Consider the following 24,736-nt stretch of genomic DNA (forward strand, 5'->3'; position numbering starts at 1 on the left):
GGTGGGAAGCATGCAGTTCGTTGCCTTTGGTTATTGCTTTGCAGCTGGCTGGGGTGGCAGTTTTGTGCACTGCCAGCCGGCTGACTCTACAGTTTAAACATTTTCAGTCCTCGTGCTGATCTCCTAATTCAAGGCATATTCTGTCTCACTGTAAGGGCTGGGGCAGCAATAGTGGTGTGGAGCTGGGAGATTTAAGCAGAATCCTTCAGGACACCAGAGGGAGAAGGCACTGCTTTGCCTCTTCTCTCCTGAGGATCAGTGTCCTTGGTTCTCTCTGCTCCATGTCTCCAAGCCTTTGGTTTCATGGTGATGATTAGAGCTGAGCTTGTACCGGATATGAAACTTAGACCCCATAGAGCATCCTCCATGGGAATGACAGAAAGGCAAGGAGTCCTCTGGGGACTATGGATATGCTGGTGTTGCCTTTTTTTTTTTAATAATGTGAAACTTAGAGTACTGTTATTTCTTTTTTTAAAAAAATTATTTGGCCAGTGCCGCAGCTCAATAGGCTAATCCTCCGCCTAGCGGCGCTGGCACACCGGGTTCTAGTCCCAGTCGGGGCACCGGATTCTGTCCCGGTTGCCCCTCTTCCAGGCCAGCTCTCTGCTGTGGCCCAGGAGTGCAGTGGAGGATGGCCCAAGTGCTTGGGCCCTGCACCCCATGGGAGACCAGGAGAAGCACCTGGCTCCTGGCTCCTGCCTTTGGATAGGCGCGGTGCGCTGGCCGCAGCGCGCCGGCCACAGCAGCCATTGGAGGGTGAACCAACGGCAAAAGGAAGACCTCTCTCTCTCTGTCTCTCTCTCTCACTGTCCACTCTGCCTGTAAAAAAATTATTTATTTTAAAGTCAGAGTTACAGAGAGGAGGTTGGGGGGGTCTTCTATCTGCTGGTTCACTCTCCAATTGGCTGCAATGGCCAGAGCTGTGCCAATTCAAAGCCAAGAGCCAGGAGCTTCCTCTGGGTCTCCCACTTGGGCCGTCCTCACTGCTTTCCCAGGCCATAGCAGAGAGCTTGATCGGAAGTGGAGCAGCTGGTACCCAAACCGGCACCCATCTACGATGCCAACACTGCAGGCAGTGGCTTTATGGCTACACCACAGTGCTGGCCCCTGGTGTTGCTCTTTAGGCTAATGAGAGGTTTTCTCTCCTGAGGAGTTAACATTTCAGAAAATATCTGAATGAAACAAGGGGTGGAGAACTGTATACAACCACGTCACTCACTGGCCTGGCATCAGGGCCTCCGCCTGGCCATTTCCTTCCTCCTGGAAGGGTAGGAATATGAGATCATGAAAATCAAGAAAGCAGTTTCCCAGCTAGGATAGAATGCCGGCAGAATGGACACGTGGCTAGGGCTGGATACCTTGTTTTCATCTGGAGATTTTTGTGGCCCTTGTAGATCTAGGGTTTCAGGATCTGGGGAGCAGACAAGAGAGGCCCTAAACCACAACACCTTGTTGTCTGGGTTATCCAAAGTGTCTAAACAGTAAGCTTAAGAGAAATCTCTACCTCTTGGAGGCAGAGTCCCTGATACACCTTTCAGGACCCGGCCACACTAAAGGGCTTGCCTCCAATTGCTGTGAAAAGACACATACCTGGGAATAAAGACGAATGGGATACTGCAAGGCCCATTCCAAGGGTCAGGCCTCCCAGGAAGTGCTGAGTCACAGCCCTTCCTCTCCGAGACCTTCAACCTTCCCAGATGACACCAGCGTAATCCCACCCTCATCTACAAACGGAAGTGATTGTAGATATCAAACAGTGATGATAGCATGAATGAGCCCTGAATTTAAGAAGTTGGCCAAGTAACCTTTGTGCAGGACCTGATCCTAGAACTGAGCTTTCAGATCTGCACTTCTGATAGCAAAGAAGTTAGGTCATTAAGGATAGAAATGGCGGGTGATGCGGAAAGGAGAGCATGGCAAACGGGGCCAGGCAGGCAGATGGGGAGGCTGGGAAAAACTGAACCGGCGGCAGGGTGTCTTGAGGATGGAAACACAGGACTACAGGCTTCAGGTTTGTGGTCCTTTATGACTGTCTGCGTTTTCTATTGCTTCTGTAGCAAATTACCACACAACAGGTGGCTTCAGCAATGCAGCATTACCATCTGATACACTGCAGGTCAGAAGGCTGACACGGGCCTCAGTGTGTGTTTTCAGGGTGGTCTTTCTTTCTGGAGCCTCCTTGCTTATTCTGGCTTCTAGGGGTAGCCTACATTCCTTGGCCCATGGCTCCCTTTCTCCATCTTCAAGGAAAGCAACGTTGAACCTCTCTGACCATGCCTCTGCCATCACACACTCCTTTACCTGAATTTAGAGGAAGCTTTCTGGTAAAGTTTCTCCACTTCTGTGAATCCGTACAGTTGGGTTCCACACACCTGGATAATCCAATATAACCGCCACACCAGAAGTGCCTTAATTCAATCACATCTGCAAAGCTCTTTTGCTACATAAGCAACATGTTTGCATATTCCAGCAGTTAGGGTACTGGCACTTTTGAGTGGCCATTATTCAGCCTCTCAAAATGACTGTGGTGTCTGGTGAACCAACTTGCTAGTCAGATTCATGCCAGATTCATTAATAACTCTGTTCATCAAGAATGTATAATATTGACTCTGTTAAATGACCATAGCATGAGGCTCCTTCCATAATCTGGGAGCATAATCCTGAATCTGTCCCCATTCCCTTTGAGATTAGGGATCTGTGGAGCAACGTCAATTCTCTTTTTCTCTCTGGCTTTTCCTCTGTTTCTTATTTCTTTCTAATGATTTTCTTTATTTGAAAGGCATGGTAACGAAAGAGAAAGAGAATGAGAGACAGAGAAAGATCTTCCATTCACTGGTTCACTCCCCAAATGCCCACAACAGTCAGGGTCAGACCAAAGCCAGGAGCCTGGAATTCCATCCAGGTCTCCCATGTGGGTGACAGGAATCCAAGTACTTGAGCCAGTACCTGCTGCCTCCCAGGGTGTCCATTAGCCGGAAGCTTGATCAGAATCTGAGGTGGTACTCAGTCCCAGGCTCTCTGATATGGAATGGGTGCATCCCAAGTGGCAGTTTAACCTGCTATACCACAACCCCCAACTCAGTTCGTCCTTTTCTTAATGGATGCTTTCAGTATTATTGCTTATTTAATCACAATTATCGACTCTATAAAGACAACGTAATCTCCACTGCCCCTCCGCCTCTAATCAACTTCACCTGCATTATGATCAGATGCAGTAGCTGCTTGTCCTGATGTGTGAAACTCAGGCTGACACAGGCAGCTGGGTACAAGAAGGTTTCCTTGTTGATTTTCATGGAAGCCTCCTTTTAAAGAATGTTTATTTGAAAGGGAGAGAAAGTGACAGAGCCAGAGCAAGAGAGTGAGCGAGAGAGATCTTTCATCCATCCGCTCATGCCCCAAATGGCACTAGGGCAGGCCAAAGCTAGGAGCCTGGAGCTCCATCCAAGTCCCTCATATGGATGGCAGAGGCCTGAGGACTTGGGCCATCTTCACTGCCTGCTCAGGTGCATTAGCAGGGAGCTGGCTCAGAAGCAGCGTGGCTGGAACTGAAGCCGTCACTCTTATGGGATGCTTCTGCTGTTGGCAGAGGCTTAACCCACTCTGTCACAGTACCAGCCCCAAGGGTCCCTTTCCTGAACTTCTTCACCTTCATGCTCTGGGATAACAAAGTCAAAGAATTCCTTTGGGGTGTTGTGGACCATGGTTGTCGATTTTTGTTGTCAACTAGCTCTGACTTAAATCAGTTTTAGGTGCAATCCTCATCATGGATGCTAAAATAATCTAGAAATTATTAACAAAAGTGTAAGTTAAAAGTCTTTTATTTTCATGGTCAAATAGTATAAAGCCATTTCCTTAGAAGTGAGAAAGACACACACACACACACACACACACACACTTGTCAGTTACTGATAGTCTAAGATACTTCCTGTTGTAGCTATTTTGTAATGCAATTATTGTGTTTTTGAAAATCTACAGGAATAAAATGCTTAAAGTGAGGCAGAATCTCGAGGAAGGAGATGTGCGTGTTCCCAGAGGGTATGAGATTACACCATAATCTGCTCTAAATGTGCGTTTCTAGGAGAGAAAGAAGAGAGTGGTATCTTTGCTCTGTTTCCGCCCTATCATTTGCTGGGGTCCCTTGACATTTTTGATTACACTCTCAGACTCAATCTCATTATACTGTGCCTGGCCGTAGATACAGATAATTCTCTGGTGCACTCTTCTCGGATGTGCGGCACTGAATCTTGTTTCTGTTGTTACTGCAAAGCATCTGTGTTTTTATTCATGTTTTCCCATACAACCAAGTTGAAGAGGCACAAGGGCAATATGGTGGGTAAAGGTTGGAGAGAGAAGATGAATGTGTTTGGTGGTAGGAGCAGAAGTATCTGTGATCAGATTAAGTGACTACTCCACTTGTTGTCTTTTTGTTATTGATGAAGGAAGGAGATGAGTAAGGACTGAATGACTGACTCTAGGTTCCTCTACGTTATCTTTTTACTTGCAGCAGGGAAACTTTGTCTTCAGGATGTCTTCTGGGTCCTGAACCTCCATATTACTGCTCTGTCTCCTGATACCGTCTTGTTTGTCTGCCCCTAATCGCCAACTGTCTGCCAGCACATCTCTAGATTTTCACTGCTGGTAGAATGAGAATGGGAGTTCACCCCCTCAGCCCTGACTTGCTAACAAATTAGGGAATAGAGTGGCTGCCTGTTTATACTGGAGAATATAAGCCTGCTGAAGGTTCAGACTGATTATGGGAAGACATTCTCTCACATGATGATAACTGTAGGCTGTAGGCTGAAAGAAGAGAGGAAATGGAATTTTCCTGAGGGTTGATGTGGTGTGTGGATGGGGATAGGGATTGAGTCCAAACCACTGAGTACAGTTGTGTGACTCTGTACTGCACACAGGTGCTGAGTGACTGAAGGGGATGCATGGAGGCTGACAACCTGCCTGTAACTCTATCTCAGCCATGGACTCCAGTCAGGCGCTATATCAGTTTGGTGGAAGGACACCTATTTTGTGCACAGAGAGACAGTTGATTCTCAAGGTTCATTCTTACCAACTGCACTAACCCAGAGGGAGACATCTTCCTAATACTGGGGCACTGGTGTGTGAGGCACTGTCTGGAGCTGACGAGGAAGAGCTGGAAGTTATTAGGTGGATGAGGATCCAGCCCTCAGCCCATCCCTTCAGTCCTTCTGTAAAGACTCTGCATATTCTTCCATCCCATTGTCCCTGTCACCTGCCGTCTTCCTCCCACTTTGACCCTTGTTTTTATCTTCTTGCTGACACTTGCTTCTCTGTCTACTTTGTATTTATATCTCCTTTTATTTTTTATTTTTATTTTTTAAAGATTATTTATTTGAAAGAGTTACACAGAGAGAGGAAAGGCAGAAAGAGAGAGAGAGAGAGAGAGAGAGAGAGAGAGAGAGAGGTCTTCCATCTGATGGTTCACTCCCCAGTTGGCCACAATGGCTCGAGTTGCGCTGATCCAAAGCCAGGAGTCAGAAGCTTCCTCTGGGTCTCCCAGGCGGGTGCAGGGGCCCAAGGACCTGGGTCATCCTTTACTGCTTTTCCAGGCCATAGCAGAGAGCTGGATCAGAAGTGTAGCAGCTGGGACTGGCCCGAACTGGCACCCATATAGGATGCTGGCCTTCAGGCCAGGGCGTTAACCTGGTTCACCACAGCACCGGCCCCTTCTTTTTTATTTTATTTTTTAAATTACAATTTTTTTTAAGGCAAACAAATTTCATGTATATAATACATACAGACTTAGGAGCATAGAGATACTTTTCATTCTACCCTCCCTCCTGCCCACACTCCCACCATCCCTCCTTTTTCCTTTCTAATATGTTCTTTTCATTTTTTTACAGTGATCTACTTTTGGTTTATTTTATACCCATAAGTTTAAGCCTACACTAAGTAAATAGTTACAAGAAAAAAATTACAACACTGTTCCTCAACCATAGAGAAAAGATGTGTAAACAATTGTCGAATCTCAAAATGTCAATTTTGCTCAAAAATATTACAATTTTTTATACTCTACCAGTTACTACACATCAGAGAAGACATATGGTATTTGTCTTTTTGGGACTGACTTATACTTCACTGAGTATAATGGTTTCTAGTTGTATCCATTTTGTTGCAAAAGACAGGATTTCATTTTTATGGCTGAGTAGTATTCCATAGTGTATATATACCACATTTTTTTTTTTTATCATTCATCTGTTGATGCACTTCTGGGTAGTTTACATAACTTAGCTATTTTGAATTTAACTCCAATAAACAGAGGGGTACAGATGATTCTTTCATATGCTGACTTCATTTTCTTTTGGGTAAATTCCCAGCAGCAGTATTACTGGGTCATTTGGTAGATCTGTTTTCAAATTTCTGTGATATCTCCATACTGTCTTGCACAATGGCTGCATCAGTTTACAATAGGTACCTTTCTCACCACATCATCACCAGCATTTATTGTTCGTTGATTTTTGTATGAACTGGGGTGATGTCAAACCTCATTTTTTAAACTGTCATTTCTCTGATGGTTGGTAATCCTGAGAATTTTTTTCATGTGTCTATGATCATTGAATTTCCTTTTTTGAAAAATACCTGTTCAATTCCTTTACCCATTTATTAACTGGATTGTTTGGTTTTGTTGTTGTTAAGTTTCTTGAGGTCTTTATAGATCCTGGATATTAATCCTCTGTCAGTTGCATAGCTTTCAGATATTTTCTACAATTCTGTTGGTTGCCCCTTCACTTTGTTGAGTGCTTCTTTTGCAGTGCAAAAGCTTCTTAGCTTGTTGTAATCCCATTCGTCTATTTTGCCTTGATGGCCTGTGCTTCTGAAGTCTTTTCCAAGAAGTTTTTAACTATGCCAATGTCTTTCAGAGTTTCCCAAATGTTTTCTAATAATTTTATGGTATCAGATTGTAGATTGAGATCCCTCATCCATTTTGAGCCGATTTTTATATAGGATGTAGGGTAGGAGTCATGTTTCATATTCTGATACAGAGATCCGATTTTTCCAGCACCATTTGTTGAAGGAGACTATCCTTTCTCCAGGGGTTTAGCTTGATTGTCAGAGATCAGTTGGTTATTGATGTGTAGATTGATGTCTGGGGTTTCTGTTCTGTTCCATTGGTCTGCATGTCTGTTTCTGTGCCAGTACCAGGCTGTTTTGAGTATAATTGCCCTCCATTATGTCTTGAAATCTGGTATTGTGATGCCTCTGGCTTTGTTTTTGTTGTTTAAGATTGCTTTAGCTATTCAGGATCTCTCTTGTTTCCATATGATTTTTAGCATCGTTTTTTCTAGATCTGAGAATAATGTCCTTGGTATTTTGATTGGGATAGCACTGAATCTGTAAATTGCTTTCACTAGTATGGACATTTTGATGATATTAATTCTTCCAACCCATGAATATGGAAATTTTTCCACTTTTTGTTTCTTCTTCTATATCTGTCTTTAATGTATTATAATTTTCATCATAGAAATCTCTTGTCCTCGGTTAAATTCATTCTAAGGTATTTAAATTTTTTTGTAGCTATTGTGAATGGGATTGATTTTTGTGTGTTAATTTTATACCTGTGACTCTGCCAAATTCTCTAATGAGTTTCAGTAGTCTTTTAGTGGAGTCTTTTGGTTCCCCTATATATAAAATCATATTATCTTGTGAATGGAAGGGGAGAGGGAGTGGGAGAGAGGAGGGTTGTGGGTGGGAGGGAAGTTATGGGGGGGAAAGCCATTGTAATCTATAAGCTGTACTTTGGAAATTTATATTCATTAAATAAAAGTAAAAAAATAAAATCATATCATCTGCAAAGAGAGATAATTTTACTTCCCCCTTTCCAATTTGTATCTCATTGATTACTCTTTATTGCCTAATGGCTCTAGTTAAAGCTTCCAGGACTATACTGAACTGCAGTGGTGAAAGTGGGTACCCTTTTCTGGTTCTGAATCTTAGTAAAAAAGTTTCCTTCTTTTCCCCATTAAATATGTGCTGGCAGTGGGATTGTCATATTTTTTCTAGTTTGTGTTGAAGAATGTTCCATATATACCCAGTTTGCTTAAGAGTTTTATCATGGAAAGATATATTTTATTAAATGCTTTCTCTGCATCTATTGAGATAATCATATGTTTTTATTCTTCAGTTTGTTAATATCATGTGTTACATTTATTGATTTGTGTATATCGAACCATCCCTGAATACCAGGGATAAATCTCACTTGGTCTGGATGAATGATTTTCTGATGTGTTGCTGGATTCCATTACCTAGTATTTTTTGAGGATTTTTGTATCTATGTTTATCAGTGATTTTGCTCTTTAGCTTCCTTTCTCTGTTGTATCTTTTTCTGATTTTGGAATTAAGGTGGTGCTGGCCACATATAAGGCGTTTGGGAGCTTTCATTCCCTTTCAGTTGTTTTGAATAGCTTGAAAAGAATTGGAATTAGTTCTTTAAAGTACAGTAGATTTCAGCAGTGAAGCCATCCAGTCTTGGGCTTTTCTTTGTTGGGAGGATCTTTATTACTAATTCATTTCTGTCTTGGTTATTAGTCTGTTTAAGTTTTCTATGTCTTCCTGATTAAATTTTGGTAGATTGTATGTGTCCAGAAACCTATCCATCTCTTCTGGCTTTTCCAATTTGTTGGCATATAGCTGTTTGTACTAAGTCCAGATGATTCTTTTTACTTCTGTGGTATCAGTTGTTCATCTCCTTTTTCATTTCTGATTCTATAGATTTGGGTCATCTCCCTCTTTTTTTTTTTTATACAAGCTGGGCCAACCCTGTATCAGTTTTGTTTGTTTAAAAAAAACAGCTCTTCATTTCATTGATCTTTTTTATTTTTTTTTGGTTTGTTTCAGTTTTGTTTATTTCTTCTCTAATTTTAATTATTTCTTTCCTCCTACTACTTTTGTGTTTGGTATGTTGTTATTTTTGTAAGTCCTTGAGGTATACTGATAGCTCTATTATTTGATGGCTTTCCAATTTCTTGATTTAGGCACTAGTTGCCATAAACTTTCCTCTTAACACTGTTTTGCTGTATCCATAAGTTTTGATATGTTGTATTGTCATCTTCATTCATTTCCAGGAATCTTTTTTTTTATGTATAGCTTCTTTTATTAAATACCAAAGTTACAAGTCTCTTAGCCTAAATTGTATACTCAGTAATCAACTCTCTCTCTGAACTAAACAAAATAAAATACACAGCAAACAGTACACCTAGCACTCACAAGTAGTTCACTTATATTCACTAAACAAAATTGTGATATCCTCCAGTTTACATTCATGAATTCTTTCTGTCAGTAGTAGTAGTAGTAGTAATGGCATTTTGTTCAACAACACAAAACAATTCTTTCATCATTTAGAAAATCAATACATACTACATAGTGGTTCTGAATCATAAATTTAATAATAAGACCAGTTTGGCCAGATCTTTTAAAATAAATATGATTTTTAAATGTGTTCAAATTTTATGTAGATCAGTAATATTACTTCCTATTTAAAACGGCATTTTATCTTCTTGAAGTATAACTATTATGTAGCATTGTCTAAAGTTTAATGAAATACATTACATTATATCATGTGTGCCAAGCACACAAGTCCACTACAGTAAAATTCCAACTATATTACCATAGGATTCAAGGTAGATTAATATACTACACTGTAGTTCAAAACACATGGAAGTCAGAAAAACAACAGTGTAGCTCATTTATAAAGGGAGACAAATGATGATTAAATCCAATTGGTTAACTTGAAAGTCAGTTTACGTAACACCAAGACAGTGTCAACACCATGTAATTCATTTTCAAAGGCTTAACTATGACCTATTTAGAAGATTACAACACCAATATAATATTGGCTAAAAAATTCTTTACTTGTACTACAATTCCATTAGATGTAAAATGTACAAAAGCATTATGGAAATCTTTATTTCTAGATGAGGCCATTTATGGATAATATACAGGTCTTTCTGCACATATTATCCATGATTTGATTCTTCTGTAAAAATGTTGGCACCAACCATATCAGAAATTCATATATTATCACAACTGTATTCTGTTCTACCACCAAACTACTATGTCTACATTTAGTAACTTCACAAAATCAAATGAATGGAATCCTTTGGTTGTACACAATAACAAGCTTCGATAATAATTTTAAATTTGTTTTTCTTTTTTTAAAAAAGGCTATCCTTCAGAATCTGATATTAAAAAATACTGACATTGCTTGGCATTATACTATTATATATGTATCGTGATGGTTGGTAATGATTCCCCAAACCATGATTTTATGAAAACAGAAAAATTATTATAGTAACTTTATTTGAAAGGAATTTTAGTAGTTAGTGTGCTAACTACTAATTTTAGTAGTTTAGTAGAGAAGTTGTTAGGACTTTTTGGACACCAACTGTAGATTTAAATAAATATTTGAACACTACTGTAAAATAACACAGTATGAATATTGTGGACCTGTATATATATTTTTTAAAATATCACTCCTCCTAACAGGGGAATTTTTAAAATAGTCAAGTAATGTAGCAGAAAACAATGCCTTTGATATAAGATTAGGCAAAAAGCCACACAATTAATTTTCTCTTCAATCAGTTTTGGCCGAGGAACACTACCAACCTTACAGGCCAGTTGATGTTCGCTTTTTCATGCTCCGTCTCTGAGCTAAGCTTGAAGCAGCAACAGGCTCAAGAACTGGTTGAAAGGTCTTGTGAGTCAGGGCAGAAAATGTGGCAACCACTGCTCCCTTAACAGCATGTGATGCATCACTTCTCTTTGGCTGATCATTCCGCAACTTATCACTGTGAGTTATCCATGAGTGCTTTAATATTTGCTCAGTAGTGTACCGTTGATGAGGGTCCACATGAAGCATATGGGAAAGCAAATCCTTTGCTCCATCTGAAATACCATCCCAGTTTCCACCACTCAAGGAGAACTTTCCATTGCCTATACGCAGTAGTATCTCTTCAGGAGTATCATTGGGGCCATTAGCAAATGGAGTGTAGCCAGCCAACATCGTGTAAAAAAGGACTCCTAAACTCCAAATATCACAAGCAGCATCATATCCCTGTTGCATAAGAACCTCAGGTGCTACAAAGTTTGCAGTGTAGCATGGAGTTAAGAGAAGTCCATTTTCTCCTCGAAGTTGTTTTGCAAACCCAAAATCACAGATCCTAATTGAATCTGCATTGGCTGATTCATCCATGTATAAAATATTACTAGGTTTAAGATCACGATGGCTTTTTTGCAACGGGTTTGCCACCAGAACACAGGTGTCGTGAAAACCACCGCTAAATCAAAGCCAAAATGGGAAAGGAAAAGACTCACATCAACATCGTCGTCATTGGCCACGTAGATTCGGGCAAGTCCACCACCACTGGCCATCTGATCTACAAATGTGGTGGCATCGACAAAAGAACCATTGAAAAATTTGAGAAGGAGGCTGCCGAGATGGGAAAGGGCTCCTTCAAGTATGCCTGGGTCTTGGATAAACTGAAAGCCGAGCGTGAGCGTGGTATCACCATCGACATCTCCCTGTGGAAATTTGAGACCAGCAAGTATTACGTGACTATCATTGATGCCCCAGGACACAGAGACTTCATCAAAAACATGATTACAGGCACATCTCAGGCTGACTGTGCCGTCCTGATTGTTGCTGCTGGTGTCGGGGAATTTGAAGCTGGTATCTCCAAGAACGGGCAGACCCGTGAGCATGCCCTTCTGGCTTACACGCTGGGTGTGAAACAGCTAATTGTTGGTGTTAACAAGATGGATTCCACTGAGCCACCCTACAGCCAGAAGAGATACGAGGAAATCGTTAAGGAAGTCAGCACCTACATTAAGAAAATTGGCTACAACCCTGACACAGTAGCATTTGTGCCAATTTCTGGTTGGAACGGTGACAACATGCTGGAGCCAAGTGCTAATATGCCGTGGTTCAAGGGATGGAAAGTCACCCGCAAAGATGGCAATGCCAGTGGAACCACACTGCTTGAAGCCCTGGACTGCATCCTTCCACCAACTAGACCAACTGACAAGCCTCTGCGTCTGCCCCTACAGGATGTCTACAAAATTGGTGGTATTGGCACTGTCCCTGTGGGCCGAGTGGAGACTGGTGTTCTCAAACCTGGCATGGTGGTAACTTTTGCTCCAGTCAATGTCACAACTGAAGTCAAGTCCGTCGAAATGCACCATGAAGCTTTGAGTGAAGCTCTTCCTGGGGACAATGTGGGCTTCAATGTCAAGAACGTGTCTGTCAAAGATGTTCGTCGTGGCAACGTTGCTGGTGACAGCAAAAATGACCCACCAATGGAAGCAGCTGGCTTCACTGCTCAGGTGATCATCCTGAACCATCCAGGTCAGATCAGTGCTGGGTATGCCCCTGTACTGGATTGTCACACAGCTCACATTGCTTGCAAGTTTGCTGAGCTGAAGGAAAACATTGATCGTCGTTCTGGAAAGAAGTTGGAAGATGGCCCTAAATTCTTGAAATCTGGTGATGCTGCCATTGTTGATATGGTTCCCGGCAAGCCCATGTGTGTTGAGAGCTTCTCTGACTATCCTCCTCTGGGTCGTTTCGCTGTCCGTGATATGAGACAGACGGTTGCTGTGGGTGTGATCAAAGCAGTGGACAAGAAGGCTGCTGGAGCTGGCAAGGTCACCAAGTCTGCCCAGAAAGCTCAGAAGGCTAAATGAATATTACCCCTAATACCTGCCACCCCAGTCTTAATCAGTGGTGGAAGAACGGTCTCAGAACTGTTTGTCTCAATTGGCCATTTAAGTTTAATAGTAAAAGACTGGTTAATGATAACAATGCATCGTAAAACCTTCAGAAGGAAAGGAGAATGTTTTGTGGACCATTTTTTTTGTGCGTGGCAGTTTTAAGTTATTAGTTTTTAAAATCAGTACTTTTTAATGGAAACAACTTGACCAAAAATCTGTCACAGAATTTTGAGACCCATTAAAACAAAGTTTAATGAGAAACCTGTGTCTTCTTGTGGTCAACACTGGACCTGTCAAATGTGTTCCAGGTTTTTCTAATTAGAATTGGCTGGAATTTTAAAACTCCATGGATTAGGGATTTTTTCCCACCTGTTGCTTGTTTTAAGCTATGGAGGGCTGTTAGCCCTGCTGGTTAGAACTGTTGACATGTAATTTAGTTTAGAAAGCAAAATTCTGTAATCTTAAGGGATGAAATGTTGCATATAAAATTGTGTAGCTACAAGTAAATTTGTTAGAATCATTAAAAAAAAAAAAGATCACGATGAACAACTCCTTGACAATGAAGATAGTCAACTGTCTTAGTTATTACATACAGTACATCACTAGCTTCCTGTTCTGAGAAACTTTCTTGTTTGAGAATACGATCCAGGAGTTCTCCTCCTTTCATCAAATCTGTAACAAGGTATATGTATCTAACATCATCAAAGACATCCTTTAAAGTAATAATGTTTGGATGCTGTCCATAGTGCATCAGAATCTCAATTTCTTCTGATGGGTCTCGTTTACTTTTGTCAATGATCTTCACTGCAAATTCCATGTTGGTAGTTTTATGTACACATCGCTTGCAAACGGAATAGGAGCCAACACCAATATCCTCTTTCAATTCATACACTTCACCAAATTGTGCAGCATTTCCATTTATCTGAACAATTGGTAATACATTTGCACTTGTGATAGGAGTTATTTTATATTCTTCTGCAATAGACGTTGCAACAAAGCTGAATCCTTTGAAGAGTTGATGAGCATTTGCACTGGCTGGTAAACCAGGAGAATCTTTAGGTGTTTTTGCACAAAAAGTATCATCTGGTTTTCCAGAAGCAGGTTTGAAAGGAGGTTGAACTTCTCTTTTATATAATTTATTCCAGTCAATATTTGCAAAAAAAAAGGTGTCTTTTTATTTCTTCAACTCCTTCTGATCCCAATCTATTTGCTGGATTCCTTTTGAATAGCATCCTTAGAAGACTCTGTGCTTCAGCACTAAGAAACTGAGGCATTCCAAGTTTTGCTTTTAATATCATATTCATGGTCTCGTTTCTGTCTTTACCTTGAAATGGCAGAGTACCAGTAAGCATTTCAAACATAAGTACACCATATGACCACCAATCAGCACTCTGGGAATGGCCTCTCCTATTTACTACTTCAGGAGCCATATACTATACTGTACCACAAAATGAGTAAGCCTTCTTTTCTTGATCTACTGACTCTTTGCTGAGTCCAAAATCTGTTAGCTTGATATGTCCTATTTCATCAAGCAAAATGTTTTCTGGCTTCAGGTCTCTATATACAATCCCTAATCGATGCAGATGATCCAAAGCAAGGGCCAATTCAGCAAGGTAGAATTTCACATCTTCCTCTGTAAACAGAACTTCTTTGGATAATCTTGTGAAGACATCTCCTCCCCTGAGAAAATCCAGTATTAAATACAGCTTCCCTTCAGTCTGAAAGGCATAGTGCAATTTGACAATAAATGGATGATTTACTTCCACAAGTATATTTCTTTCCATCTTTGTCCGAACTCTGTCTCGAACTTTTAAAGAAGCCTTTTTTAACACCTTCATTGCATAGAGCTGCCCAGCATCAGGACCAGTCTTCTTTCTAACAAGAAAAACCTATCTATATCCTATACTTCATGCAATCTCTGCTTTCTTCTTTCCTTTCCAAATGATCCCTGACCAAGCACCTTGAGCAGCTCAAACTGTGCAGGATCTGCTTTCTCATATCCTTTTTTAACGTGATGAGTAATAGGGATTTCTTTAACATCTTCATCCTGGCAAGAATCTGCTTCTCCCTCTTCCATTAGCTCATCAACCATTTTAACACCATTTACCTGTGCGGAGCCTGGAACCCCCCACGGTGGCGGCGGCACAGCGGTGTCACCCGAACGTCAACAGAGATTCCCCAGCTGGGGGTGAAGGGAGGGTGGGAAAGAGGGGCGGGGTGGATGCGGGGGGGACCGCGTGGTGGGGGGTGGGAAGGAGGGGAGGGGGCGTGCTGGGCGGGGGAGGCGGGTGAAGAGTCTCCAGGAATCTTTTTTATCTCCATTTTGATTTATCCAGTGACCCACTGTTCATTCAGTAGGATATTTTTCAGTCTCCGTGATTCTGCTGTTTTCTTGAGACTCTTAAGTGTTAATTTCCAGCTTCTTTCCATGTGGTCAGAATTGATACATGATAGGATTTCAATTTTTAAAAATTTGTTGGGACTTTTTTGTGGCCTAGCATATGGTCTATCCTAGAGAAGGCTCCATGCACTGATGAAAAGAAAGTGTATTCTTAGACTGTGGAATGAAATGCTCTGTAGATATCAATCAGATTCATTTGACTCAGAATGTTGATTAGCTCTGTGGTTTCTTTGTTGATTTTCTGTCTAGTTGATTTGTCCTTTGCTGAATGTGGGTGTTGAAGTCTCACATTATTATTGTATTGCAGTCTACATCTCTCTTTAGATCTGTTAACATTTGTTTTATTTTTTAAAAAAGATTTATTTATTTATTTGAAAGGCAGAGTTATAGAGAGGCAGAGGCAGAGACAATTGACAGTGGTAAACGCTTCCTTGCTGCCAAATTTAATAGTCTTTGGATTAAATAATAGCTGCTCTTTATTGAACTATTTCTCTGTGCCAAGGAACTGGGTAGGTACCTTTCACATTCTTCATTTTTTACCTTTTGTGATCATTTCTCATTTTGTTGTTATCTGTGATATTTCAGGCTACAAATATCCATTTTTGAAATCATTGCCAGCCTTGACTGCAAGGATCCTACATTCATTAAGTTCTCCAGGTCTGATTTTTTCTTATCTGTCTCCATCTGTCTCTCTTTTTGCCATTTTCTAAGATTGAATGACCCTACATTTCTCTTCTTGTTCTTTTTTTTAATATTTATTTATTTGAAAGGCAGAATTACAGAGAGGCAGAGGCAGAGAGAGAGAGGGAGGGAGGGAGGGTGGAAGGCAGGGAAAGAGGGAGGGAGGGAGGGAGAGGGTGAAGGAGAGGTCTTCCATCTGCTGGTTCACTCCCCAGATAGCAGCAACAGTTGAAGCTGTGCTCCGAAGCCAGGAGCCAGGAACTTCTTCCAGGTCTCCCACACAGGTGCGGGGGCCCAAGGACTCGAGCCTTCTTCCACTGCTTTCCAAGGCCGTAGCAGAGAGCTGTATCAAAATTAGAGCAGCCAGGTCTTGAACTGGCGTCCATATAGGATGCTGACACTGCAGGCGGCAGCTTTACCCACTACACCACAGCACCGTCCCCTTAACATTTGTTTTAAATAGCTAGGTGCCGTGGCTTTGGATGCATATATATATTTTATAATCACATATTCCTGTTGAATTCATTCCTTAATCATTACATAATGCCCTTCTTTGTCTCTTTAACAGTTTTTGTGTTAAAGTCTATTTTTTCCCCAATATTAGGATGGTTACTCCTCTCATTTCTGCTTTCTGTTAACATGGAATATCTTTTTCCATCCTTTCGCTTTAGTCTGAGTGTGTCTTTTTTGGTGAGGTGTGCTTCTTACAGGCAGCAAATAGAGGGGTCTTGTTTTTCTTTTCAGTGATTCAAACAGTTTGTATCTCTTCATTGGAGAATTTAGGCCATTTACATTCAAGGTTACTATTGATAAGTAACAACCTGGCCCTGCTATTTTTCTGTAAACATTCCTACTGTTTGCTTTGGGTTTCCTTTATACTTTTACTAGGAGATTTTCTGCATTCACGTTCTTTCATGTTGGCTATATTTTTTGTGTTTCTGTGTATAGTGTATCCTTAAGCATCATTTGAAAAGCTGGGCTAGTGGAGACAGATTCTTTCAATTTGTTTGTTATGGAAGGTCTTTATTTCACTTTAATTCATAAATGTCAGCTTTGTAGGGTACACTATGCTGGGTTGACGGATTTTTTTTTCTTTTAAGACTTGTGCTGTGTCTCTCCATTCTCTCCTAGCCTATAGGATTTGTGATGAGAAATCAGCTGTGAGTCTAGTTTCAGATCCTCTGAGGGTAATCTGGCATTTATCTCAGGCAGATTTTAGAATCTTTTCTTTATGTTTTACTGTGGAGTGTTTGACTACAATGTGTCATGGTGAAAATCTTTACTGGTCATGTGTATTAGGAGTTCTGTGTACTTCCTGTATTTGGAAGTCCCTGTCTTTCTCCAAATTAGGGGACTTTTCTGTAATTATTTCACTTAAAGGCTTTAGTCTACCTCATTCCTTCCACTCCTTCAGGAACTCCTAAGACCCTTGTGTTGGGTTGTTTGATAGTATCCCATAAATCTCAAACACTGTTTTTAATTGTTCTGATTTCTGCTGCTTTTTGGTCTGATTGTGATGTTTCCAAAGTTTTGTCTTCTTGCTTGAATATTGTTTCTTCTCTCTCATCAAGTCTGTTGTTATGACTTTCCACTGTATATTTTATTTGATATATTGAGTTCTTCATTTCTTATATTTCAGTTTGATTTCTTTTCAAAATCTTTATCTCACAGGAAAATTTTTCAACTGTGTCATGTATGAATTTCTTTGACTCATGATTTTGCTTCTCATTGGTTCTGAGTAATCCTATGATCTTCCTTTTGAATTCCTTTTTAGGAATTTCATCAATCTCTGTCTTCACATCCTAATATTGAAGTGTTGTCCTTTTCCTTTGTGGCTGTCATGTTGTCTTCCTTCTTGTTTCTTGTATTTCTGCATTTACTTTTAGGCATTTGTGGACATACTTGTTGGTTTTTTTCCTCTGATGGCCTTTTTCTTTGAACTATGCCTCTGTGGCTTGGTGGAGTGTCTTCTCTTTCAGTTAATCCCCAGAAGCATGTGCTGGGTGGTACCAGGGAACTCTAGTTAATGCACAAGTATGAGAAGACAATCCCGGTGACACCAAAGTTGAGCATGGTAGGTCTCTATTATCAGCAGGAGAGGGCATGATCAGACTTCTTGGAATAATCAGAACCTCTTTCCTCCTTTCCAAGGGGATCAGTGACCAAGGTTAGCCCACAGTGGGCACATCCCCCAACTGTGCTCCCACATGAACTGCCAAGGATCTATGTAGTCTTCAGTGTGAATATGAAACCTTCTGCAATGACACACCCCATGTCATCAGTGATCTCTGAACCTCTAACAATAGACACAGTGTTTGCCCAGAGACCCAGCTACACTTGCAGTCACAGGATCCCAACAGTCACAGCACACAAATCTCCAAAAGTCACAGGATACACAACACCTGCTCTGCACTGTTAGCCTGCCCCATCCACAGAGAGAGCAGAGGCATTCCCAGAGCCAGCTGCCTATGGGTGCTCCACCTTGGCAGTTTGATCCCTGAAGTCTGTGATATGTTGACAGGATGGGACACCTCAAAGTCCTGTGTGGGTGTCCAGCCCATTGTCAACCCTCCCAGTCAGACTCAGAGTCAGTGTGGAACGTGGATTTTTCCCCCTGATAAAATCCCCTGGCCACATACATCAATGAGAGCCACTGCAGCACCTTCTGGTGTCAAGATGGCACTTTCTCCCTACTAGTTGCTGATTGCCTTTATGGGATGGAGGAATGGAGAGAAACAAACATGCTTTTCTTTTACTGGATTGGGTAGGTACCAGCTAGGGCTCCAGACCGGACTCAAAGTCAGTGTGGTCCACAAGTTACTCTCTCAGGCAATATCACCAGTTGGCATGGCTGCCACTGCCTGCTCTCACCTCATCTCAAATGCTGGCATTTCCCCCAGCCCCCAGCTTTGGGAGTCGTGTGTGATGTCCCCGCTCCCTGCTGTGTGTCTGCACCGTCCACACTGCTCCATGGCATCCTTCTTCCTTCTGTAGAATTTCCACTGCAGTCTTCTCTCCAACTCCTCCTTGGGAATGCACTTCCTCCACTTCTTGGTCAAAAGCAGCATGTCTTTTCCCTATTCAGCCATCTTGGAACTCACTAATTAACTTTATTTTTTTCTGTATCTCCTTTTCTTCTCCACCTCCCAGATTCCACAACTTTCTCTCATGGCTCCTGTGCCCCTATTTATCAAACCCTTTGGTGCTACACAGCCCTGTGAACCTGTCCTTTCCCACAATGCCTCAGTGTCAATATTCTCGTGTTCATCCTTCCACTCATTGCCCTCGAACAAATCTTAATCTCCTCTTTGTATTTTAAGTAGTGCAAGATTTAACATTTTCCCTTTAAATGCTGCAGGAATCTATTTATTTAAAGAAGGTTGGCATACATGAGGGAAGAATAGACCAGGTAAGGTAGAGTCTTGAGGATGGCAGGTAGACAAGGTTCTAGGTTAAGGGGAAAGATGTGATTTTTCAGTTAACTCTTGCTTACTACTGCTACACCAAAACTTAGTGACTTGAAAGAACTATGACTTTATTGTGTCTGAAAAATGTGTGGGTGTGGAATGTGGGAAGAGGTAATGTAGGTGATTCTTAGATTTCAAGTGGCCTCATTCAGTGGTTTCCATGGCAAATAGGCTGAACTGGAGGTTCTAAGATGTCTTTGCTCACATATGGGATGCCTTACAGCAGAGGTGTGGTTGCTAGGATGAGCTGGGACTGTTGCTTTTGTGAGCTCACCAGGTTGGTGCTTTCAGAGTAGTTAGGCTCATTACATAATGGCTCAGGGCTCCCAGACCAGGCACTTCAGCAAGAGATTGATGGTGCATGGCCTTCTGTATCCTAGTCTCAGCTGTTGCATAGTGTAGTGTTTGCCTTACTTTATTCATGAGGCAATGCACACTATGGCTTAAGTAGGATTTGCTCCCCAACTCATGCAGATGTTTCAATCCTAAAGCTGTAAGTTATGTAACCAGAGAGGATGGAGGCCCATTTCAAATATGTTATTTGGAAGATGGGCCTAGTGGGAGATCTTGCATCACTAGGGCCGTGAAATGGAAGGCAGGTCTTGAGAAAGTGTTGATTATATGAGCCAAGTTCCAACTGGCTCCTCTGCTTCCTGGCTCACACATAATTGTTGCTCAACATACAATCCACTGTTGCCAGCCTCCACACTCATCAGTTGCCAGTCTAATAAGGCTGCTCAATCTTGCCCATGAGAGCATTTCAGGCATGGAAAACCAAGACACTGTGGCAAAAAATTGCCTAAATGAAAGATCTCTGTGAGTGAGATCCTGGTGGAAAGAAGGGGCCATCAAAGAAGGAGGTACCTTTCTCTGAAGGGAGGAGAGAACTTCCACTTTGATTATGGCCCTGTCTAAATAAGGTTGGAGTTTGTGAACTCAAAAGGCTTCCATAGCCTTGGCAGCTCATGACAAGAGCCTCAGGTGATCACTGACGTCATAAACAAGAGTGTAAATTGTTAAATCAACAACAGGAGTCACTGTGCACTTGCTCCCCATGTAGGACCTCTGTCCTTAATGTGTTGTACTATGTGAATTAATGGTAAAACTAGTCTTCAAACAGTACTTTATACTTTGTGTGTCTGCAAACTGTTGAAATCTTTACTTAGTATAGAGTTGATCTTTTGTATATAAAGATAATTGAAAATGAATCTTAATGAAGAATGGGATGGGAGAGGGAGTAGGAGGTGGGATGGCTTGGGGTGGGAGGGTGGATATGGGGGGAAGAACTAGTATAATCCAAAAGTTGTACTTAGAAAATTTATATTTATTAAATAAAATCTTTCTATTAAAAAAACCTGTGGTGAGTAAGCTAACAAAATCCTCGTGTTTGATTGCTTAAGCTATTCTGTTTGGAATTTCTGAATGAAAGACATGTCACTAAGCCATTTTCCTCCCTTTACATCTCTCTACTCAAAAAATAGGAGGCTGTGATGTCTTTCTCCTTTCCCGGTCTGGGTATGAGGAAGGTAGACATATTACCCCACAGTGGGAACTGGATACACTTTGTCACCTAAGCAGAAAGAGCCAAATGCTGACTCCTCTATTATGCATACACATTTCAAGGCCTTAAACACATCTTGCTTTGCTCTATTTTACCCTCAGAGTGACCCCAGATGTAGTCTGTTTAATTTTCTAAAAACAAATATTAATTATCATTTTTAATCTACTTGTCACATGAGCTTAACAACCAGAGAGCACATTCTTGATTTTTCATTTATCGCAATGTATCACTTAAAATGTGTGATAACTTTTTACTTGTCTAAAACATTATTCTGTGGCAATTAATGCTTATCTTTAGGGCCATCTTTTTACTCTTCAAATACTAGAAGAAAGAACATTGTTTCAATAAGAAACAAGACTCATCTGTGAAGGTTTTTCTATAAGAAAGTGCAAAAATTTCCCACCTCATGCTGTTTTTCCTTTCCAACACCTAACTTAAAGAATTGTTTGTGTGATATAAAAATTGATTTTCAAATACATCTTTTATTGATGTTATAATTTATCAGAATGAGAAAGATGCAGAGTCAGACAGGTAAATAATAAATGTATTGAGTTCTGATGTCAGCCATTGCAATACTGCTGTTCTCACAGCTCACTTCAGTTCTCAACCATGTGGGTAAGAGCTGCTAAAACTGGCCGCTACCTGGCAGAGTTTGACTTTGAGTCAGGTATGATCCTAATGACTCTGCTCTCAAATTTTTAAAATTTTGGTTCATCAAGCTAAATTTAAACAGAACTTTTATATCATTTAGTTGATTGCTATTTTTTTTAATTTTATTTGGAGGCATATATGTTTAAAGAGAGAGAGAGAGAGTGAGTGAGTGGGAGAGGGAGGGAGGGAGATGTCTTCTATGCCAAAATGTCCACAACAGCCATGGATGGGCCAGGCTGAAGCCAGGATCCTGGAACTCCATCCGGGTCTCCCATGTGGGTGGCAGGGAACCAAGTACTTGAGCCATCAACTTGTGCCGCCCAGAGTACGCATTAGGCTTGGAATTGGAAGGAAAAGCAGTACTGTATCAGGCACTCTGCTATGGGATATAGGCGTCCCAAGTAGTGGTGTCTTAACCACTGTGCCTAGCACCTGCAATAATTACTATTTATTTAATATGTATTGCATGAGAGGGATACAAGAGATATAGGCGAAAGGGACTGCATGTGTATTGACTATTGCTGTTGACTCTGGAATTAACCTATGAGGGAAGACTGACTGTATTCATTTTTAAGATAAGAACATGGAATCTCACAGAGATTAAGTAGCACCCAATGTCTCCAGCATTACATGTTGGAGGCTGAGACTGAAGTTCTGGTTTCACCAAGTTCATAGCCTGTGCTTTTCATATAATGACAAGCATGTGACACAATTGCTGTTTCAAATATTCTGTAGCTCAGGGATGGCAGAACTGCGTGACTTAAATTACCCACTTTCTTTGACAATTAAACTTTAGATTTATGAGGAAGAGAAAAGTAAAAAAAAAAAAAAGATGCTATTGATTATCCATCTTTATTGTCCTTCCTGGAGGTGACTCTTCTGATAGGAACACCATGTATTTTTACTTCACTAAACTCAAGTGTGGCCAAGTGACTTGCTTCACCTGGTGAGATGGGTGGAAGCAATGTGAGTCTCTTCTGAGCAAACACCTTTGGAGTCAGTATTTGATTTTTACCATTTTCCATTTCCTTGCTTGTGTGATCGTGGAAAGATGTGTTAAAATAGCACTTCTGTTGGTCTGTGCCCCCGAGGACTAATCAGAAGCAGAATCTGCTCTGGGCTCACGGTGAGAGACACGAGTGTGGCTGAGAAAGCAAGCTACTTGGGATAAGCTGCTGAAACTTGTGAACTGTTTATGACTCCGGTATGCCTGCTGTAGCAGATGTTGTTGGTATTCCACACAGATCCCCTGAGCTCCATTTTTACCTTTTCAGTATTACACTGCTTACCTTGACAGTAAGAGTTGGAGAAAGGCAGAGGATTACAGGAGAGAGTCATAAAGAGTGAGCAGAATGTATTGTGAGGACTGTAAAAGCAGAGTGGGAGTTAGAATAGCAGTGATGGGGAGAGAAAAATGGAGGGAAACAGAAGATCCAGAAATGTAGAAATAAAGCTAGCAGGAGATACAAGGCAGATGGAGAGATGGCTAGCTCAGGTAAAGGGAAAAAGCAGAGAATTTGAGGCTGAAGAAGGGCTATGAGGTGGGAAGAGTTAGAATAAATGGAGTCCCCAGAAGTCCCCAAATGCGAGCTGGTGTGCCAGGATCCAGCATGGCCCTGAGGCTGAGTGCAGGTGCAGTCTGAGGCATCCATTTAAGGTTCACCAGCTGCACTTGGGCTGAGAACTCCACTTCCTCAACCAGCAGTGAAGCTGGTCAGCAGCTAGGAGGGGCAGAGCAGGGAGGCCAGGGTCAGATTCCATGGGGTGATATTTACTGTACACTCACTGTGCCTAGAGACTTAAAGCACATCAAGACATCCATATTCAGGTCACAGAATCCAGCAAGGTCCACTGGCTGCTGCTGCTCTCCCAATCCCACATGTAGGGACGCGTGGGATTTGCACTGGGCTTCCGAAATGAGAATGCAGCATTGCACCACACTCTTCTTCCTGACATAGCTCTGTCTAGTATGGGGCTGACAGGATGTGCCTTGCATAATTTGATTTAAATCCTGGCTCTGCTAGTTGCCAGTTGTATGACCTTAGCCTTCTTCTAATCTTTTTGGAGCAGACTTTTTTTTTTTTTTCTGCTGTAAAAGGGAAAAAATGTCTGGGGCTCTATATAATTAGCATCAAACTGGGTGGTGGCTGCCACACAAGAGTTCAACAAGAAGAATTCTTGCTGTTGTTATTATTGTCATGGAAGCTTCATTCTCATTGGCTGTCCTTACCTAATCACCCTTCTTTAAAGTGAAAGCATTGTGTTGTGTGCATACAAGAATGTTTATTTAGTTTATTTTTTTAAAGTCTTTCTCATTGATGGATATTTTTTTAAAGATTTATTTATTTATCTCTTTGAAAGGCAGAGTTACATTGAGTAAGAGGGAGGGAGGGAAGGAAGGAGAGAGAGAGAGAGAGGGAGGGAGGGAGGTCTTCCATTCTCTGGTCCATTCCCCAAATGGATGCAATGGCTGGAGCTGGGCTGATCTGAAGCAAGGAGCCAGGAGCTTCTTCTGGGTCTCCCATGTGGGTGCAGGGACCCAAGCATTTGGGGCATTTTCCACTGATTTCCCAGGGCATAGCAGAGAGCTGGGTCAGAAGTGGAGCTGGGACTCGAACCAACCAACACCCATATGGAATGCTGGTACTGCAGGTGGTGGCTTTACATGCTATGCCAACAGCGCAGTTCTGTATGTGCACATCATCATCTTTCTTTCTGGCTATATATTTATATAGTTAACTGAATGGATCCTTTTACTTTTAAATTTTTATGTATCCATTTGAGACAGACACACGCATTTGGGGGGGGGGATGAGAATAAGAGAACACTCGAATTTCTGGTTCACTCCCCAGATATCCACAATGGCCAGAGCTGCGCAGCCTCGAATTCAATCCAGGTCTCCCATGTGGGTGGTGGGGACCCAATTACTTGAGCCATCAACACTGCCTCCCAGGGTCAGCATCAGCAGGAAATTGGCATCAGGAACCAGAGCCAGGAATCAAATCCAGGCACTCCAGTTGCATGCAGGCTAAGTGCCTTCTCTGAATGGATATTTTAGATACACATGCACATAAAACAAAGCAAATCAGAAATGAAAGCAATAAACTTGACAGTGGAGCAAATGAAGCCCTAAGGACACGTAGTCTGGCTGTCTCTCCATAACCATGGTTGTTTTCCCAGAGATGTGGCCAGATCCCCAGCAGTGACATTCAATTGCAGAAGCACATCTGTCTCCCT

General features: G+C 41.5%; 2 protein-coding genes and 1 pseudogene across 2 annotated transcripts in view; 2 read left to right on the forward strand and 1 right to left on the reverse strand.

The window, feature by feature from the left end:
* The window catches only part of KEL (Kell metallo-endopeptidase (Kell blood group)), a 304,774-nt gene that overhangs the window by 157,822 nt on the left and 122,216 nt on the right, over positions 1 to 24,736 (forward strand). The gene's annotated exons all lie outside the window — the stretch shown is intronic.
* LOC100341883 (ribosomal protein S6 kinase alpha-6) lies at positions 9,395 to 14,940 on the reverse strand. The gene is given in 5 exon segments (XM_070071455.1): positions 9,395 to 11,306; positions 12,074 to 12,682; positions 13,272 to 13,900; positions 13,902 to 14,629; positions 14,674 to 14,940. Coding segments are annotated over 5 exon segments (2,793 nt in total). The 5' UTR covers positions 14,831 to 14,940; the 3' UTR covers positions 9,395 to 10,636.
* Positions 11,251 to 12,999, forward strand: LOC138849089 (elongation factor 1-alpha 1 pseudogene; annotated as a pseudogene).

This window comes from Oryctolagus cuniculus, chromosome 3 (genome assembly GCF_964237555.1).
Source record: "Oryctolagus cuniculus chromosome 3, mOryCun1.1, whole genome shotgun sequence".
Classification (NCBI taxonomy): domain Eukaryota; kingdom Metazoa; phylum Chordata; class Mammalia; order Lagomorpha; family Leporidae; genus Oryctolagus; species Oryctolagus cuniculus.